Source organism: Manis javanica, chromosome 5 (assembly GCF_040802235.1).
Source record: "Manis javanica isolate MJ-LG chromosome 5, MJ_LKY, whole genome shotgun sequence".
Lineage (NCBI taxonomy): Eukaryota > Metazoa > Chordata > Mammalia > Pholidota > Manidae > Manis > Manis javanica.
The window spans coordinates 77,686,513-77,708,922 of NC_133160.1; the positions used below are offsets into that span (position 1 = coordinate 77,686,513).

Sequence of the window (22,410 nt, forward strand, 5' to 3'; positions counted from 1 at the left end):
CCTATATCCGAAACATCTTTAGGATCCTAGTATTTAAATAAGAATGATTAGAAAAAGTGTTTAAAAATATTTTAACTAAAATAACCACAAAAAAAAAAGTATGGATCTTTTGAAATCTGAGTCTCATTTCATTATCTGAAATTCCAAACACTTAACTATCCATAGCACAATATGAATCTACATTATAAATATATAACATTATCTAAAATAAATTTTATTTTAGTGAGTTTTAACTCCTTCCTTTGGAACATTAAATTCTGGAACTGAAGTGACTATTTTCTTTAAGTAAATACATTTTCTTTATGTGTATACATAGTTTAGGTTAAATATCACAGTTCAACCAACCAACAGGAATAGATGGTGCCACTCATAGCACAGTAGCCCCTATGAACTATGAGGAACAACAGATTTGGAATCATAAACTTAGATTTTAGAGCATGGTCAGGCCATACCACTTTCTAGATGAATTTTTAACCTCATCTGTGAAATAAAGACTACATTTAGAATTATTTTGAAGATTGAGTGAATGCTATATGATAGCATTTTGAAAATTATAGAATGCTCAACAGACATTATTCATGGTATAGTACTATAGTATAATCCGTTTCTCAACTTTAAAAAAGATCTTTTGAATAAGGACTAATTTTATTATTCTCTTATTTTTCCAAATCCAAATTTCCTCCCTGCATATTTAGCAAAAACTACAGAGGAGAGATTGTCAAATGGAAAATTTAAAGCAAATTTTCTTGTCCCTCTTAACTGGGTATTTTTGACCCTGAGGCTAATCTATATTAAGTGTAATGTCATATATACATATAAAGTATATTCTATAGTAAGTATACCTTCCAAGTGTACCTAATTGAACATCTTTGATTTCATTTAAACATATTTACACAAAACATGAATTGGTGCTTAAAGAAAGAATTTTTATGATAAAAAAGTACACTATTTTAATCTCTTTAAAGACAAGGAGTATTTCCTATATGGTCTCTTTCCCACCTCAGTTTACTCTGGTCTGTATCATAGTGCTATATACATAAAAGATACTCAATAAAAACTGATATATTTGTATTGAATCCATTTACCAAATAAATTTTATTCCGTGCATGATCCACAAACAAAAAATTTGATTACTGCTACTTAATTAAAATTCAAAACTTCTGCTGTATAAAAGACACTGTTAAGAGAATGAAATGACAAGCCAGACTAAGAGAAAATATTTGGAAAAGACTTATCTGGCAAAGGACTTAGATATACAAAGATATCCAAGATATGCAAATACACAAAGAACAGTAAAAAGTCAATAGTAAGAAAACAGATAACCCAATTAAAAAGTGGACAAAATATCTGAACAGAATCCTTATCAAAGTAGATGGCAAGTAGCATGTGAAAAGATGCTTAACATCATACGTCATTAGGGAATTTCAAGCTAAAACAAGGAGATACCACTACACACCCACTAGAATGGCCAAAGCCAAAACATGGACAACACCGAATTCTAGGGAGGATGTGGAGCAATAGCAACTTTCATTTATAGGGTGGTGGGAATGCAAAATGCTATAGTCACTTTGGAAGACAATTTGATGTTTTCTTACAAACCTAAACAAACATGCTACCCGGTAATCTCAGTCATTGGTATTTATTCAAATTAGTTAAACACTTACGTCTACACAAAAATGTGAACATAAATGTTTTATAGCAATTTTATTGATAATTGCCAAAACTTGGAAATAACCAAGATGTTCTTCAATAAGTCAGTGGATAGACTAATCATGCTATGTCCAGACAATAGAATGTGTTAACAAAAGTTTGAGTACATTTAAAGATCAAATTTTCTTTATTCAATGATTCATGAATCAGGCAGCATCCCATATAGCAATAGAAGGAGCTATGAAAAGCTATGAAAAAGAATGGTTTTTAAAGATGGAAAGGGAGAGGGAAGGGGAAATTATTATCAAAGAATGCATCTTTTAGCAAGGTCACACTTGTTAGGGCAATGGAAGAGGACTGTGGGGTGGATTACCTGCTGACCAGCTAATTCCAGGTTGACTGGTTAAAGGTTACATTCCTGGGAGAAACTGAAGCTGCAATTAGGTTAATTATTAAGTCTTGGTTTGCTGGTGTGGGGTTTAGCATGTGACTCCATCTGGGGCTTGATGTCCCCTTTTTAACAAATATTATTCAGCAGTAAAAACAAATAAGCTGTCAAAGCCACCAAAACATGGAGGAATCTTAAAAACACATAACTAAATGAGAGGAGGCTAATTGTAACTAAATGACATGCTAGAAAGGACAACACTATGGAAACAGTAAAAAGATCAGTAGTTGCCAGAAGGAGGTGGAAGGGATAAATAAGAGTAGTGCAGGGGGTTTTTAGAGTAATGAAACCACATGAAACACTAATGGGGGATACCTGACATTCTACATTCAGCAAAGTTCATAGAATTTACAACACAAGGAGCAAACCCTAATGTAAACTATGGATTTCAGTTATTAATAAAATAATATTCATTCAATCATAACAAATTGGGAATCTGTGTGAGGATACAGGGAAGAAGAAATATATAGAAATACTTTCTGCTCAATTTTTCAGTAAACCTGAAACTTTTGGAATGTGAATCTCACAGTCAAGAGGATCCTAAAAAGACATATAATTAAATGTAATGTGATATCCTGAGGGGATCCTGGCAGAAAAAGGAAATTAGGGGAAAACAGAAAAATATGAGTATAGTATGGACTTTAGTTAATAGTAATGTATCAATATTGCTTTCTTATTACAAACATATCACACTAAAATAAGATGCAATGTGTGTGGGTATATGGGAACTCTCTGTACTATCTTTGCAATTTTTCTGTAAATCTAAAAATATTCTAAAACAAAGAAAATGTATTGAAAAGAAATATTTATTGTTCATCTACTTAAGCCAGGGAACAATACTAGAAAAATAAAAAGGTACACAGAGGATTTCATACATAAATACAAAGTTAATGAAGGCAAATACCTAAATAAAAGCATATTAACATTATTAAACATTTAAATCTGAATTAGCAGTGTACAAGATTAAAGTAATTCATGTGTGAAATACGTATGTCATCAGAGCAAAATGAAAATGTTTTGGGTTTTAATCTAACCACACTAATTGTTAAATTCAAAAGCTCCATTTAATCATTACACTTAAATCTTTTGGTTTCATTTGTATTGAACTTTATATAAGTAGCAAGTTCACACTATCTGTTATGATAGGACTATATATTATTGAAATTATCTTTTCCCTTTTTGTTAGAGGTATGCATTGCCTGCAAATGCAAGTAACAACCATCATTCCCAGGGATTTCACCGTTTAGCAGCTAGTTTCCTCTAAATGTATGTATTCTTATATTTCATTCTAGGTCCATATATCCTTTAAATTATTTAAAATAGTTCCCCCAAAATATTGATTTGCCTTTGCTTCACATTCTGTGATAAAAATTTGAGATGAGTTTTCCTTGGCTCAATTAATATCGTATGTGTTTTTACATCATAACTCATTCATCATGCAAAAGACGAATCTTGCACCTGAAGCGGTATTGATCCACACGGCCCTTTTGGTTAGGAGTAAAGCCTCTTTAATTATTTTGGCTGACTTTCATTTCTTGCAAAGTCTTAGGCACATTAACTATCATGCTGTAGTGTTCTCATGTCTTAAATTTAGGTGCACCTTGGTCTCCCGGGATTGATTGATGGCCTATATTCTTGAGTAACTACCACCTACACAAGCTTACACTAACTCTGCTTAGCTTAGAAATTTGAAAGAGCTATCCCTCAGCTTCTCCTAGGGTTTGATAACCTCTTCCCTTTCCTTCACCAGAGGTGTTTTGACCTTTAATTAAAAGGAAAATTTGTTGTCTTCCTTTCAGAAGACAGCAAATAATGAACTCATTAAAATGAGGTTAGTGTTCAGGCCTTAGAGCATAAAGAGTTGAAGTCTCATTAGCAGCTAACAATGCAGAACACAGCACATAAATAAACCTAATATGGCACAGCAAAATGCTTCGGTGCATTAAATTTGAGCAGAATCAAATGTTTGCCATCAATGATGTCTAGGGCATGAAGTTTTAATGCACTTAATAAAGAAAAGCAAATTGCTTCCTATTAGCCATGAAATGTTACCAAGAAATTGCCCCAAAAAGTATTATGTAAATGTGGGATATGTTAGTAATTAGTACTTAGAAAAAATACCTACCTTGCTTAATAGATACAGCAATTAGGAAGAATAAAGACAACTCAAAATATCTAAAGATAATTCTAGAGATTAATTTAAAATAATGCAGAATGTGAAAGTAAGATTTTTTTAAGAGAGTTTATTTTATTTATGGTCCAAAGTGAGAGATATTTGCAATGTGAAACTGAAGTCAGTTAATAAAATGAAATGTTCCTATAGTTGATATTCTTCTATGAAAGAGATTCCTTAAGTTATTTTAAAGAGCTATTACATTTATAGAAATATGAAGACTTGGTTTTAAAAAGTTTCGGTACTTTGTAAGTTTTTTATAATGGTGAAATGATCCAAAGTTCATAAATAATAAAGATTTTTATTTCAACAGTTCAGTCAATGGAAGGAAAGTATAATTTTTAATATATAATAAGTACACCACAATATTTACATAAAAAGACTGGTAATGATATGCTTTTGATTCTCAATTTTTTCATAATCCTTAAATAAGATTAGACATTTGTTTCAATATTATTCCTCTGCATTTAACTTGCATCTAATATACTTAAAAAATTAAAAATTGTGGAGCAGTATTTTTACTTGATAACTTTTTCCATCATTTTCCTCTAAACTATTTGAAAAACTTGCTTTCATTCCACACTTCCTGAGCTATCACGAAATCACAGAAAAGTCATATTGTTTGGACCCAAAATTTAATAGGTTAGGCAAACCTGCTGTATGTATCTGTCCCTCAGCTCACTAAATGGATATTCTGGGATTTTGAAGAGCTACTCCATTCCTGGAGAAATACAATAGCTGGTAATTTCTATATAATGTTCATCTGATATGCAAAACCTATGAATGAATTGAGAAGTCATATCCATATCCAGTTCTTTCACAACCCTAATTAATTCATCATTTGATATTAGAGACCTAGAATCTTTATTTTCAAACTGAATCCCAAATCTGAAGACTTCCCTCATATTTTACCACCCACTCCAGGACACCCACTTTTCAAATAGGCTAATTGTTTCTCTCCTCTAAGTATTCCATCTCCCATACTTGTCCTCCCCTAACCCAGTCAATTCTTCATGCATTGACCAAGGATTGAAGGTGTGATGAATATTGCTCAAAACCCTCCAGTTGCTTCCCAGTACACTCATCTTATTGCATAACAGTAACAGTTTATTTGATTATTGTCAGTCTCACACACTGTAATATAAACTAAAGAAAGGACTTCACTTTGTTCAAAGCTGAATCTCTGGTACCTATACTAACTGTAATATATTAGCTACTCAAACATTTCCCAAATAAGTAAACACAGTAACAAGTTTTACTTATTTGAGAATCTTTCTTAAAATTACAGGAAAATTTCTTTATAGAAAACATGAGAGGTGGATAATGTCAGTCACAGAACTCCGAAGGATACAATTTACATAGAAAATATTTTAAATATCCCCTCTTTTTTTGGGAAATGAGAGCTCTACTAGAAAATGTTAACCATTAATACATTTTTTGTTTTTGTTCTCCTTCATGAGTATCTAGATAGCTTCCCTTCATCTACAGGGAAGCAGAGTTGGTAGATTATCAAATGTTGTCCAGCCTGTTTTGTTATGAATGTGAATTAGAATTAGGCTTTAAACAGGACTGAGCTTGAGAAAGTGGCAACTGGAAAGGTCATACAGACTTTAATCTGAAATTCATTTATATTTAGTGTAAGGTGAAATCATGAGAAAAGAAATGATACCATATGTAAGAAAAAGTAGATAAAACCTGCAGACATCTCCAATACCCAGATATGTATCCCTTGTTCTGTGGGGCAGGAAAGATGGAAATTGATAAGGAAGTGCATTTTTTTCTTTTTAATCTTGATCGACTATAAAGATAAAATTTGAAATTAAAATTCTGAGCTTACCATCTACAGAATTCCTTTTCTGTGGTTCCAGGACATTTTTAAGAGAATTATTATAGGACCAACATGGCTGCCAAAGCTATGCCAGAAATCTCTAAAGCCTGTTTCCAAAACCCTAAAAAAGGACACAGAGTTCAGATGTTTCCAAGGTCCATTGATGAAAGAAAGGGAGTTTTATAAAACTGGGAATAGAAAGTACACTTTCTGTGCTGAACAAACATTTGGATTTGTTTCAACATGAGATTAAATGAATTAATGATACAATGTAGCTAATAAGTGAATACCCTAACATTGAACAGGTCCTAACCATTAAGTGGACATGGAGTATTTCTAGAGATTAGTCATTTACACCAGCCAACAACTATTGAGTGTCCATGTTGTAGGTACTACTGTTGTAAGCCCACCTTGGAGTGGTACTGAGTGAAAAGAGGATAGAGAAAGAGATTACAAGCCTGCTCAAAGGCAGAGGCAAGAGTCATAAAGAAGAATCCCAGTATTTGACTTCGATTAAGGACATGGCTGCTCTGGAGACTTCCATTTTTTTATGGCCTAAATGACAATCATATTGAAGGATTTGATCTTTAAGTAAAAAGTAATTTTGTTAATGAAAACAATTAATATTTTTAATAGTTTCTCAACTAGAATAGAATGCTTCAAAAAATAATACTTATCAAGTATAATTATTTCTAAATATATTTCCACAATTTCATAATATTAAGAAATTGATCTTGATCTGAAGATCTTTAAAAGATAACAAATAGTATAAATGGAAAAATACTTTCTATAGATCACTTACTGAAAGCTAATGTAATTATATAACTGAGTGCATATACAGAATCACATTTTGTATAAAATCACAACTTAAATTATGTTTTGCAACTTGCATTAGATACTAAGTAGGAAATTACATTCAACTGAGGATAACATGACCCCAGGAAACACCTCTACCTCCCAAGGATTAGCCATCCACTTAATGTTAAAGACAGTATTATCTCAGATTTGGGCAAATAGGAATGTATGTTGCTAATATTTCAAGGGAAAAGCTAAGGTAAATCAGATACAAATGTTTTCCTACTAAAGAGTTCAGTACATTAATGTGAATTGACAGCCTCCTAGGACTGGTATAATATAGGATGTTCACCAAACATTTTGAACAAGAAATTATTTTTTCACAGCATTGTTAAATTTTACATACTTAGTGACCCATGGATCACAGTTTGGAAAACACTGCTCTGTGACCAGGAACTTTGTTTCACTGGTTATCTCCCCTTACACAATAAAATTTTCCATGAAGGCTCAGTATTGAAAGCTACCCGAGCTTCTGCACTCCGAGGACCCTAAGCCAACTCTGAAGGTGGCGCCTGTATCTGCTTTGGAGTTTCCACAGCTTTTCTGTCAAGTCGACTCTCCAACAAATAGTCAGGGCCATACAGAATGGTTCAGGTTACTGTTTAAAGTTCCAACCTAACACAAAGAGAATTTGGGCCCAGTTCAGTGTAGATTCTTATTAAGACTCACTGAAAATATTTTAAATTATAAACTACTTTCCTCCCACCCTGACCATAAAATTGTTTTTCTTGTATTTTGTTTGTGTTGTATGTGCATGTGTATGCTTTTCTCAGCTGATTCCTGATTATTTTTGAAGCCATTTTTTAGTCACTTGGCTTATAATGACTAGTTTCATTCCACATCCCCAAAGAAGTCCTAATATAAGGTAGTTCTATTTTACGTTTACTCTATAATTTGCTTAAATACTTTGGATGGGAAAATATGACAGTCATTTCTGTCATTACTTTATAAAAAGCTTTTAAGGAAATAATTATTCTACATGAGTCATGAACTCTAACGTTACAAGATAGATTTATGTTTTTACAATTCAAAAAATCTTCTAGACCATGATGAAAACTTGGGAGCAAAATACATTGGAAAAAAAATTACATAATATGATTGAAGACCAGACTTAGAGGAAATAACTTATAAAGGAGAATGCCAGTGGTTCAAGTAATGCTATCTGAAGTATCTTATAGTTCATATTGATTCAAATTTATTTATTTGATTCAAAATTCCAGTCAATTAGGTAGAGCATGAAAGACATGGAAACAGAGGTACAAAGAATAGGCCACACTCATGATTTTAGATAATCAAATCATGACACTGAGAATATATTTGAAAAGAAAAATTGGGGCTAATCAGAACTGGGCAGTATTTCGCCATGTTTAAGGAAATTTTCTGAGGGAGAGAACCAGAGTGCTAAGCAGAAAGAAGAAAAAGAAGCAGAACTTCATCTCACATACTTTCAGAATAGTCTGAAGTCAATGGCTTAGAATTCTGTGGACACAAAGACATCCAGGACATTTTCCAGTAAGGAAGTGTAGAGCAGAAGACAAATCTATTCACTCCTGCTGGGAAAGGATCAGAGACACATAGAGTGTTTGCTGATAGCAATAAAAATTTGCAACATAATTAAGGCACTTCAACTGTAATCATTTACATAAACTTCATTGTGATTTTGATAATCAAGCAGAAAATGCAAACTCTTCACATATGTGACATGAATTAATATTATTTCACAAGGCCAAACCAATTTTTCTCTTCTCTTTGCCAGTATCTTTAATCAGCATCAATGTTTAACCTTCCAGTATTCAAAAAACACTCCTTGTGCTATGAGGCCACTCCTCTTACCCATACATACACTCCTTGTGCAGTTAGTTCCTAAAGTTTACTCATAAATCATAAGTAACAAAGGTTTGAAAGCAACTATGCTGTACAACTTTAAGTTCTGTTTTTCCTATTAGGAGGGATGTGGAAGTTTCAACAATATAGTCATCCTGTTGTGGGGAAGACATATTTAGTGTAGCAGTGGAAGTTTTGATCTTTACCTCAAAACATTTCCCAACTCTTCTCTCATCCCATTGAATGTCAGAAATCTCAATCCTTAATGAATTTATAGTCTACTTTACCCACATCAATTCATCAACAATTACACTATTTCTTTGATTCCCAGTACTAACAGAAGCCATGCCTTTATTTTCTCTTACTGGAACCCCTACAAAAGCCTCCTTAATGATTTTGTTTTGCCCGTTTTCCTGCAATTCCTTCTCAGCAAGTAGCCAGAGGAATCAATTTAAAATGTAAATCATATCCTATAGGGGAGGAACTAGAGAGTGGTGTATCCAGATGCCAGGGCCCTTCCTGGCACCAAGCTTTGGTCCCTCTGGAGACCCTCCCACAGAGCCCTGTCTGGGGCATGGCTGGCCTCTCATTTCTCACCCCTCAGTTAAATTGCCACCTTTTTCAGAGGGGCTTCATAGACCTCACTTGCATATCATGTTGAAATGTAGGTATTCTTTGTTAGTTTCAAAATTAGCATATTAGATAATTATTTTCCCACAACTAACAACAATTTGCAATTTAAATGATAATTTGACTGATTTGCTATGTGTATTATCTATGTGCTTTAAAAGAATATAAGCTCTATGAGAACAACAAACATCAGTTTTATTTGACACTTTTTAACTCCATAAACTTCTGTAGCTTATTTAGCCTGTTTTCCCATTTGTAAATCAGATAAATAAAGGCATGATTAATAAAGGGTGATTTAAAGAGATAATTCAAGCAGAGTGCTTCTCACAGTACCTAATACATAATAAAAGCTCAATTCTATTAGCTATTAGCACTACCATTGTCTACTGGGTCCCTAGTCATGAGAAGAGTGACTAAAACATAGGGGTTGAATCAATAAGGTTTGAGTCAATGAATGAGTGAACAGTGGGCACAAAGAACGCAGAGAGGAAAATCCAGATTCCTGGTTTCCGACCAACTTAGGCAAGGGATGAGAAATGAGAGGGGAACACCTAAGTGGTGAGTGGAAAAACGATAATTGCTCTGAAACACCACATTGCTTTTGTACTCAGAAAGTTGGTCTTCAGATTGAGTGTGATTTTAGAAGAAGGACACCCAAACTCCAAACCAAACCTTTCTCCTCACAACACACAAATCTTCAGTATTATCATGAGAGACATTCATTCATTCATTCTTTCTTAATTAACCTATCCATTCATTCCACAATTACAGCTATCCTATTCAATGTGGAATTCCTTAGAAGACAGTATGTTGCTTTAATAAGTTTATAAATGATATCAGTTTCCTCCTTAAGTAGCAATAGGAATTTATTCTAAAAAGAGAAAGAGAGTAGTTGCTGAAGAATGGGGTTTCTTCTAAGGGGAAAGAGATGAACAAGAAGGGAAACAAACTGTGAAAGGCAAATTTCAAAAGCTTCATACTTTTACTCTGAATCAACCCTATTTATCTTTATTTGTACATTAACCGATACTTTCTGCACAGAAGTTCATGGAAATCCTGAGTCATTTCATCCTGGGTGTCCATACAGACTTATAGGGGTGGGACCGGAGATTGTTAAGGTTGGACTTCGTGTTAAGGCAAACATGCTCAGTTCTTGGTCCTCTCCTTATGTTATCTTGGTAGGCCACTTAGACTTCCCGTGAGACAATTTTTCCATGTGGAAAATAAGTATAGAAGCAAACTCTTCTAATTCCCACATCAATAACTTATAAGGATAGAAAGACCATTTTATTAAGTTATAGAATATAATAAAAGACTGTACATGACAAATTAGCAAAAACTCTCACACTTAAGTGTTTGATTTGAAATTTTGAAAACATAAGGCTATATCAAAGTATGTATGTATCATGCCTTGTTAATTATATACACTGAGGGGAAGGGTTAGCTTGATATTAAACAACCTATCAGAATTGAAGCTATCAGAAGTAATGACTTGACTTTTTTTTAGAACCAGCTGGCATCAGTGATGAGATACACATGCCTGAGCCCTATCACATACAGATTAAATTAATAACTCTTCAAATTGGCCCCCAGAATTAACAATCTTAGCAGTCTCCTCTAGATAATTTTATGGGCAGTAAAATTTGAAAACCATTTCTGTAACATTTTGCAGTAGGGCAAATACATAATTGTTTTATTAAATACTGAGGAACTCTATGAGAATATTAACTGATTGCAAGTAATATTCATTAAAACAATGAATTATTGCTTTTTCTTAAATAAGTTATACTTTATTATCTTTAAATTCTAGTCAAGTTCTTTAGTAAGTTCTTCATAAAAAATTCAAGACAGTGGCGTGAGAGATCAAACAGAGAATTCCTCCCAAAACCATATATAGTGTGAAAATATAGTTAATACAACTAGCCTTAAAACAGCAACAGGAAAGAAGGCTGCACCAGACTGCATACAGACCTCATGAACAGAGCAGACCTCATGAAACAGGGTAACATACAAAAGCCTTCATCCAGTGGGACCCAAGCCCTTCCACCAGTTCAGCTCACCAGCAGGAAGAAGAGAAACAGAGTGGAGAGGTGGTGGAAGCCTAAGACTGCTGAACACCCAGCCCTGGAGGTCAGCTTTGGAGCACAAACCTACATTGTGTGGTGCTCTGGAGGTTGATGGGGTTGGGGAGCTGGGACAGGCAGAGTGCTTGAAAGACTGAGATTCTGGCCATTTGTGGAGGATCGGGATACATTCCAGCTGTTCTGGGATAAAGGAAAGATGGGTGGTCTGAGAGGAGGCTTCCTAGCAGCAAGAGGGCTGCTGAAGGGCAGGGTTTGCACGGAGCTTGGTGTGCAGGAGAAGGGATAGGTGGACAAGCTTGTCTGGGCATACTCTGCACACCAGGTTGGGAACTTTGAGGAGCTTCAGGGGCTCCATCCTACTCAGCTTGGAGGCCCGCCAACTGTGACACGCAACCTACTGTGCCTTCTTCCTGGCCTGCCACCACCTGTTCACAAACCAGCAGTCACTGCACTGGCATTAGGCCAGCCAGAGGGAGGCCCCGCCTACAAAAGCAAGAGATGCCAAGCACAGAGGCTTAAACCTGTGTGCTTCATGCACTGGCTCTGATATTGGCAACAGGCACTGCAGCCAGCAATCAGGAAACAGCTCTTTCCTCCCCCCAGGCACCAGCGCCACTCCCCTAAGACCCCCAACCTTATGCTAAAGACTGAGAAGCTCCAGAGACTAGACCTTCTGGGCACTAGAGGGCACCACATAGAATTATCAAACATCAAAGGAACCTGGTTTGGACCAAAATCTCACAAACCCCAGAAAAGGACCAAATGAAACTGAACTCACCAATCTTCCTGAAAGACAATTTAAAGTAAAAATCATAAACATGCTCATGGAGGTACAGAAAAATATTCAAGAACTCAGGGACGAATTTAAGATGGAGATTCAATCATTAAGAAATTCAATATCTGAAATGAAATATACAATGGAGGGATTTAAAAGCAGATTAGATGTAGTAGAAGATATGGTAAATGGAATAGAAATTAGAGAAGGGGAATACAAAGATGCTGGGGCACAGAGAAAAAAAAAGGATCTCTAAGAATGAAAGAATATTGAGAGAATTGTGTGACCAAACCAAATGGAACAATATTTGCATTATAGGGATACCAGAAGAAGAGAGAGAAAAAGGGATAGAAAGCGTCATTGAGGAGGTAAATGCTGAAAACTTTCCCAATCTGAGGAAAGAGATAGTCTCTCAAGCCATGGAGGTGCACAGATCTCCCAACACAAAGAACCCAAGGAAGACAACATCAAGACATATAATAATTAAAATGGCAAAGATCAAGGATAAAGACAGACTTTTAAAAGCATCTAGAGAGAGAAAAAGATCATATACAAAGGAAAACCCATCAGGCTATCATCAGATTTCTCAACAGAAACCTTACAGGTCAGAAGGGAGTGGCATGATATATTTAATGCAATGAAGCAGAAGGGCCTCAAACCAAGAATATTCTACTCGGTAAGGTTATCATTTAAATTTGAAGGAGGGATTAAACAATTCCCAGATAAGCAAAAGCTGAGAGAATTTACCTCCCACAAACCACCTCTACAGTGCATTTTGGAGGGACTGCTATAGATGGAACTATTCCTAAGGCTAAATAGATGTCACCCTAGGGATAGACAAAGAGTACAGAATAAGATACATAACATATAAAGAATGGAGGAGGGAGAAAAAGGAGGGAAAAAAAAGAACCTTTAGGTTGTGTTTTTAATAGCATATGAAGTGAGTTAAATTAGACTGTTAGATAGTGGTAGTAAGGGAATTACCCTTGAACCTGTGGTAACCATGAATCTAAAGCTAGCAATGGCAATAAGTACATACCTATCAATAATCACCCTAAATGTAAATGGTGTGAATGCACCAATCAAAAGACATAGAGTCACTGAATTGATAAAAAAAAAAAAAAACCAGACCCATCTATATGCTGCCTGCAAGAGACTCATTTCAAACCTGAAGACATACACAAACTGAAAGTAAAGGGATGTAAAAAGATATTTGATGATACTAATTGGTAGAAAAAAGCAGGAGTTGCAGTACTTATATTGGACAAAATAGACTTCAAAACAAAGAAAGTAATGAGAGACAAAGAAGGACATTACATAATAATAAAGGGGATAGTCCATAAAAGAGAATATAACTATTATAAATATCTACGGACACAACACATGATCACCTACATATGTGAAACAAATACTATCAGAATTAAAGGGGGAAATAGAATGCAATGCATTCATTTTAGGAGACTTCAAAACACCACTCACTCCAAAGGTCAGATCAACCAAACATAAAATAAGTAAAGAGACAGAGGCACTGAAGAACATATTAGAACAGATGGACCTAATAGACATCTACAAAACACTCCATCCAAAAGCATCAGGATATACATTCTTCTCAAGGCACATGGAACATTTTCAAGAATAGATAATATATGAGGACACAAAAAGAGCCTCAGTAAATTAAAAAAATGATTGAAATTTTACCAACCAACTTTTCAGACCACAGAGGTATGATACTAGAAATAAATTACACAAAGAAAACAAAAAAGCCCACAAACACATTGAGGCTTAATAACATGTTCCTAAATAATTAGTGGATCAATGACCAAATAAAAAGAGAGATCAGGCAATATATGGAGACAAATGACAACAATAATTCAACACTGCAAAATCTGTGGGATGCAGTGAAGGCTGTGCTAAGAGGGAAGTATATTGCAATACAGGCTTACCTCAGGAAAGAAGAACAATCCCATATGAACAGCCCAAACTCACAATTAACAAAACTACAAAAGGAAGAACAAATGAGGCCCAAAGTCAGTAGAAGGAGGGACATAATAAAGGTAAGAGAAGTAAACAATAAAATTGAGAAGAATAAAACAATAGAAAGAATTAATGAAAGCAGGGGCTAGTTCTTTGAGAAAATAAACAAAATAGATAAACCCTAGCTAGACTTTCCAAGAAAAAAAGAAAGACTACATACATAAACAGAATCAGAATTGAGAAAGGAAAAATCACTACGAACACCACAGAAATACAAAAAATTATAAGAATACTATGAAAAATTATATGGTAAAAACTGGATAACCTAGAAGAAATGGAAAACTTTCTAGACAAGTACAACCAACCTTCCAAGGCTGACCCAGGAAGAAACAGAAAATCTGAATAACCAATTACCAACAATGAAATTGAATTCATAATCAAAAAACTACCTAAGATCAAAAACTGGCCCAGATGGTTTCAATGCTGAATTTTGTCATTTAGTAGAGAACTAATACCCATCCTCCTTAAAGTTTTCCAAAAAGTAGAAGAGGAAGGAATATGCCCAAACTCATTCTATGAGGCCAACATCACTCTAATACCAAAACCAGGCAAAGACACCACAAAAAAAGAAAATTACAGACCAATACCCCTGATGAACATAGATGCAAAAATACTCAACAAAGTATTAGGAAACCGAATTCAAAAATACATCAAAAAGATCATCCATCATAATCAAGTGTGATTCATCCAAAGGATGCAAGGATGGCACAACATTCGAAAATCTATCAACATCATCCACCACATCAACAAAAAGGACAAAAACCACATGATCATCTCCACAGATGCTGAAAAAGCATTCAACAAAATTCAACATCTTTTCATGATAAATATTATCAAAAAAATGGGTATAGAGAGCAAGTACCTCAACATAATAAAGGCCATATACGACAAACCCACAGCAATATCATACTTAACAGTGAGAAACTGAAAGCTTTTCCTTTAAGATTGGGAACAAGACAAGGATGCCCACTCTCCCCACTTTTATTCAACATAGTTATGAAAGTCCTAGCCACAGCAATCAGACAACACAAAGAAATAAAAGGCATCCAGATTGGTAAGGAAGAAGTCAAACTGTCCTTGTTTGCAGATGACATGACATTGTATATAAAAACCCTCAAGAATCCACTCCAAAACTGCTAGATCTAATATCTGAATTCAGCAAAGTGTAGGATACAAATTAATACACAGAAATCTGTTGCATTCTTATACACTAATGATGAAGTAGCAGAAAGAGAAATCAGGAAAAGAATTCCATTCACAATTACAGCAAAAAGAATAAAATACTTAGGAATAAACCTAACCAAGGAAGTGAAAGACCTATTCTCTGAAAACTGCAACACACTCATGAAAGAAATTAAAGAAGACCCCAATAAATGGAAACACATCTTGTGCTCATGGATAGGAAGAATTAATATTGTCAAAATGACCATCCTGCCTAAAGCAATCGACAGATTTAATGCAATGCCTATCAAAATACCAGCAGCATTCTTCAGCAAACTAGAGAAATAGTTCTAAAATTCATATGGAACCACAAAAGACCTCGAATAGCCAAAGCAATCCTGAGAAGGAAGAACAAAGCCAAGGGGATTGTGCTCCCTGACTTCAAGCTCTACTACAAAGCCACAGTAATCAAGACAATTTGGTACTGGCACAAGAACAGACCCATAGACCAAGGGAACAGACTAAAGAGCCCTGATATAACAAGCATATATGATCAATTAATATATGATAAAGGAGCCATGGACATATAATGGGGAAATGACACTCTCTTCAACAGCTGGTATTGGCCAAACTGGACAACTACATGCAAGAGAATTAAACTGGATTATTGTCTAACCCCATACATAAAAGTAAACTCAAAATGGATCAAAGACCTGAATATAAGTCATGAAACCATAAAATTCTTAGAAGAAAACATGGGCAAAATCTCTTGAATATAAAAATGAGCAACTTTTTATTGAACGCATCTCCTCATGCAAGGGAAACAAAATAAAAAATGAACAAATGGGACTGCATCATGCTAAAAAGCTTCTGTACAGCAAAGGACACCATCAGCAGAACAAAGGCATCCTACAGTATGGGAGAATATATTTGTAAATGACATATCTGGCAAGGGTTTAACATCCAAAATATATAAAGAACTCTAATGCCTCAATACCCAAAAACAAATAACCCTATTAAAAAATGGGAGAGGATATGAACAGACACTTCTCCAAAGGAGAAATTCACATGGCCAACAGGCACATAGGCACATGAATGCTCCACATCACTAATTATCAGGGAAATGAAAATTAAAACCACAATGTGATATCACCTCACACCAGTTAGGACATAGAAATGACTAGGAACAACAAATGCTGGTGAAGATGCAGAGAAACGGGAACCCTCCTACACTGCTGGTGGGACTGTAAACTAGTTCAGCCATTGTGGAAAGCAGTATGGAGGTTCCTCAGAAAACTAAAAATAGAAATACTATTTTACCTGGGAACTCCACTCCTAGGAATTTACCCAAAGAAATCAACTTCTCATATTCAAAAAGACATGTGCACCCATATGTTTATCACAGCACTATTTACAATAGCCAAGATATGCAGCAATGTAAGTGTACATCAGTAGATGAGTAGATAAAAAGTATGGTACATATACACAATGGAATACTATTCAGCCATAAGAAAGAAACAAATCCTACCATTTGCAAAATCATGGATGAAGTAGAGGGTATTATGCTCAGTGAAATAAGTCAGGCAGAGAAAGACAAATACCAAATGATTTCCCTCATTTGTGGAGTATAACAACGAAGAAAAACTGAAGGAACAAAATAGCAATAGACTCACAGACTCCAAGAAGGGACTAGTAGTTACCAAAGGGGAGGTTTGGCGGAGGGCAGGAGTGGAGGGAGGGAGAAAGGGATTGTGAGGTATCATGATTAGTGCACATGGTCTGTGTGGGGTCATGGGGAAGACAGTGTAGCTCAGAGAAGACAAATAGGAACTCTGTGGCCTTTTACTACATTGGTGGGCATTGAATGAATTGGGGTATGGGGTGTGAATGTAATAACCACTTTGTTTCTCTTGTGAAACCTTCATAAGAGTGTATATCATGATACCTTAATAAAAAAATTAAAATAAAAATATAAAAAAGATTATAAGACATCTATGTTGTAAATGTGCTGGTGGAATCTAGGATCCTAGCATATCATTCTGATATCATTTAATATGGTCCATGAACCATGCTTATCTTTTTGCCATCATGAATTTGTCATAATAAAAATAAATAAAGCTAATTCAGTTTACTTCTGTGCATTTATATGTGGTTTTAGCATATTTTGAATGCCTTACATATATACAAAAATATATTTAGGAACATGGAATATGTAAATAACAAGTAAGTTTTGACTGTCCTGCAGATGCTTTAGACTAGAAGAATAAATAAGATACACAGTAATGTAATAAAGTAGAAAATGATACAAGTCTTAAGAGAAATAAGAGCAGCTGGAGGCTTTGGGGATGAAGGGAACAGAATGGAAAAAGGCACTGAAAAATGTGGGAAATATTAATGCTTATTAACAGCATTTATTGAGCTCTTACTATATATTAGGCACTTAGCTAAGCTCTCTTCATGCATTACACAATGTAATCCTCACAATAATACTGTGAAACAGATGATAAGTATTACCCCTTTTCACAGATAAGGGAAAAGATAGAGAAGAGAAATAACCAACACTCTGAGACATTAACTGAGTGGCCACCCTGATGCCAAAAGTGAACTGCATTTACTGCCTTTGGGATGTTAGCATGAATACGAAGTATAAGGTAGAGTAGAGGAAGCTGGAAATCGAAGCTGGGAACATGGTTTGCCAACTTTAGTATTTTAAAACTCAAGAAAAAGACACTAAAGGCTGCCTACAGTGGTGGCATATTTATTGGGGAAATAATTGTTTGGTCTTGTGTAGGTCCAGTGCCCTGGTATAAACTGAAGTCCCTCATTATATCTATCACAGCATGCTCTAGATTTCTTTTGTGGCACTTATTAGGAGTTACATTTACACAGTTGTGTGACTGTCTATTTAGTATCTCTCTCCCTCTCTAGGCAGTAAGACCCAAGGTTACAGGAGCTATGCTTGTTAAACCTAACACTGTATCCATGTACAGTAAATATCTACTGAATTTAAGAATGGATGGGTATAACTTTGGGTCAAAAATCTGTTCCCAGCCTGGGGGAAATTGCCTTTGAAACCGAAATCAGTCAAAGGGAGAAATTACATGGCAGAAACCCATTTATTACAAGCAGTCATCCACTCCTGCTCACCAATGTCTCTTTGTGACCTGGCTGCAAAAAGAGACCTCACCTAACCTCCCCAAGTCCAGATATGCCCTTGCTTCCCTTTTTAGTCATCTAATAATACAGAGATAGACTACTTCTCTCCACCCTTTGGAAATACTTATTGATATGGAGATGCACTAAGGCCAGGTGACAGATTCTGGAAATACTGCAGCTTTACCCACAATGGATTATTAATAAATGAAGAATAATGACATCAATAACTCAGAGATAGAATATTGGATGGAATTAGGTTACTGAGGAGAACAGAGGGAGGGAGAAAATTTTTTTAAAAACTATTTTAAGATATGGAAGCTCAGACATTGTACACTAAACAGAACAAGAAAGCCAGAAAAAGGAACTCACTTAGAGAAAAAGATGTATGATTCTTTATGTTAAAGCTGTATTCTGTAGGATTTACCAATAAACTCAACTACATTAACAGACTTCGTTTTTAACTCATTTTAATATTTAATTCATTCCTTCTGAAGACTTCTTTTTTTATATTTCATGTAACTGAGTCAAACTAATGCTTCTATTTTTTACTTTTTCTATTTAATTAATAATATTTAGGCAAGATTGGCTAGGATTGCACCTGGTGTAATTGTGATCTTGGATGACTGAGTATATAGCTTAACCTTTGAGTTATTTCATCATTTCTTTCTTTCTTTCTCTTTACTTAAACTAAAATAATTTTCTGGAGAGCCCTCTTAATTCGGGGGGAATAAATAATTAGCTTCACAAATTTTTTAAGCAAATGCTTAGCCACTATGATTAATGCACATAAGAACTTGTCTAAACCTCTGGCCTTTTTTTCACCTTAGCAGATGGGTAGCAGTAAACAAAATTCACTCTTATTAATATCCCTAGTTTTGAAATTTGTTTCTCATTTCCATCATAACAAAGTAAGTCCCCTTTCAAAATCTAAAAATAATAATAAAAAAACAGTCTAATCTCTAAGTGAATGACAAAGGCCAAGGATAGGAAAGTTCTGAATTATGGTACAAATGTTGGCATAGGAATTACAGCAGTGGAAAGACTGGCAGAAAATGTACAGGACTAAGTCTGATGCTGAGATTACTACCAGTGTGTCCTTGTCTACAAACAAAAATTAACATAGAATAATTCTAAATAGAGAATTAGGGAAATTTTTGCCACAGAGAATTTTTCTGTATGCCATTAGCTATTTCCCACTTGTCTTCTCCCCGTTTATATCCCAAGATTTGATCTTGTGTAGGTCCAGCATGACCTACAGTGCTCTTTAGTTCGTAAAGTAAAAATTCAAGCTTTAAACCCAATAATTATGCCTTAAAAATGATAGAGGAGGTAGCACAGCTAAATAAAATACTAAATTGCAACTCAAAAGTGTCTTCCTATTCCTTACCAACAAACAGGACTTGTCTTCATCCAACATTTCTGAAAAATTTTCCCCAAGGAAAAAATTGTGATGATCTGAAATCAAGAAATGTCTCACAAAATGAAAAATGATTTCAGTGCTTTGTGATTAGAAAATTGCCTCTCAGCAATTTTTAATGTGCTTAGGACTTAACTGCTTCATAATTTGGTAACCTTCAATAAAAATAACATTAGTAATTATAATACCTGAAATTGAATAGCACATAATAGTACCCATTAAAAACCCAAGAAGCAACAAAGCCCGTATTATGTTGTTTCATTCATGCATACACATTTGAAAAGAGGCATCCCCAAAAGCTTCATATTTATATTTCTAAAATCATGTTAATTTCTTATTTATTTCAGGCATTACTAGAGACTCAAAATTTACTGCGCACTCAGGTTGCAAATTTTACCTTCAACCTTGGATTTTCAGGGAAGTTTTACCACACAGGTAAGAAGGAGCTTTGTGTTCTCAGGCAGCTACATATAAATAGGAGAGAGGATTTTAAATGTTTCATAAGCAGGAGAAATAGAATATCCAGACTGATTATGGGAAAAACTTGGGTGAATTATGTGAGTAACCAAATCCAAAATCAATGAGCTTGTTTACTTTGATAAATACTGTTAGAATCAAAAGAAAAAGAGGAAGAAAATTGACTTTTTCAACTTAGTTAAAAAAAAAACTGTTGCTGTAAGTGTGGCTGTGCAAATTGTCTCTCAGTATAGTGTAAGCAGAAAGCACAGAGATGATCATGAGGATGATGATGATGACAAAAACAGTATAATAATAATAATATTTATAATAGTAATAATGGGCACTATTTCACAATTGTCAGATAGTTAAGGAGACAGACATTTTTATATATATTTTCCTTTGGAGAACATCTGGTGATAGAAGAGGAATTTTATAACCTCAACTAATTAATAGACTTTAAGGGTCATCTTGCTTAATTTACCTTCCCTTGTAGAATTTTTCCCTTAAAATATTACAATAATTTGGTCCAGCATGCATCATAACTATCATAATCAAGTTTATATTTCATTCTATCTCTATTCAGCCACAGTTTAACTTCTGTTCAGTCTCATCCTCTCAACAAATTCTCAAAATGTTATTTGTGTTCATGCACTACTCTGTGCTGGATATATCTCACCTCTTTACCCATCTTCACTTCCAGAATTTGACTCTTATTTTCTGAATATCAGCATTATAGTGTCAGGGGCTAGTATAGAGAAAACTATGTGCACAAAGTTATTATCTTTTAATAATGACAAAAAAGCACAAAATGGTGTAGAGCCTGTATTAGGGAAAACCTATCTGCTCCTATTTCTACACCTGTGGTGTAAGCCAAATGCTTTGTTAAGGATTTTACACTGTTGTTACTTTATCGAATCTTAGTGAAAATATGTCATAGTATTCTCCATGCATGTGTGCAGTTTATTGGTTCATTAAAAATATCTCATGCACAGGTAGTCTTTAATTATCATACATGCAGCTCATTTACCAAAAGAAGCTTTTTAATGTTTATCCAAATGGGATCAGTGTGGTTTATTAGAATATTGAAGCAGTGATTTCTTACTGGCTTTTCTTTAATGCATTTTCCCTCCTGTTTTGGAACATGTAAATCTGTTTAAAGTAATGGAAGGAAAATTAGTATTTAGACCAGTTGATAAATAAAATGATTACATATTTTAAAAGGACATTATGAAGAAAGAGATTTGAGTCATCATATCTAAACAGGCAAAGCAATTACAGTTTACAATTTTGAATATAGACTTGGTTTTGTAAATCTTCTTCAAAAGCACCCTCAAGAAATAAATTCAAGCCTAAGAAGCTCTGACTATGAAGTTATAAAGCAGATAACCAATTCTAAGGCTGTATCCACTCATGCAGGGGAAAAAATTACGGGATTATTTGAAGTTCACACGCGAACAATACTATTTCGTCTTAAATAACTGTAAAGTGTAAGTAAAGCCGTTCTTTTGGCTGAAACATATCTGGATAACTGCCTCAGATTTTATTTACTTTTCATATTCGGACCTATTAAACCTGCCAGACATGGCAGAATTAATGTTGATAGCAGGTTATAACACTTCCCATTTCTTCTTTATAATCCTGAACGTGTACAAAGTACATGTCCACTAGGAAATGAACAACACAGTAGTTAATATCACAAAGATAGTTGCTGGAGAAAGATACATTAAAAAAGACATTTAATTATATATTTTAAACTGATTTTATCGACTCTTTATGTTGGTACTAACCTAACAAAATTAATGCAAGAAACACTCTTTTCTACCATGCTGTGGTGATAGTACACTTCAGAGATTAAGTTATATATATGAATTTATAAATCCTAGAAGAATCCTATAAATTTCCTTCATGTGAATGTA

General features: G+C 34.6%; 1 protein-coding gene across 1 annotated transcript in view; it reads left to right on the top strand.

Annotated features, from left to right (window-relative positions):
* Nucleotides 1-22,410, top strand: part of LOC108399254 (bifunctional heparan sulfate N-deacetylase/N-sulfotransferase 4) — a 300,861-nt gene that overhangs the window by 140,563 nt on the left and 137,888 nt on the right. The window contains exon 3 of the mRNA XM_037001117.2: nucleotides 20,383-20,470. Coding sequence (XP_036857012.2) covers nucleotides 20,383-20,470 — 88 coding nt within the window. The remainder of the gene's footprint in view (nucleotides 1-20,382; nucleotides 20,471-22,410) is intronic.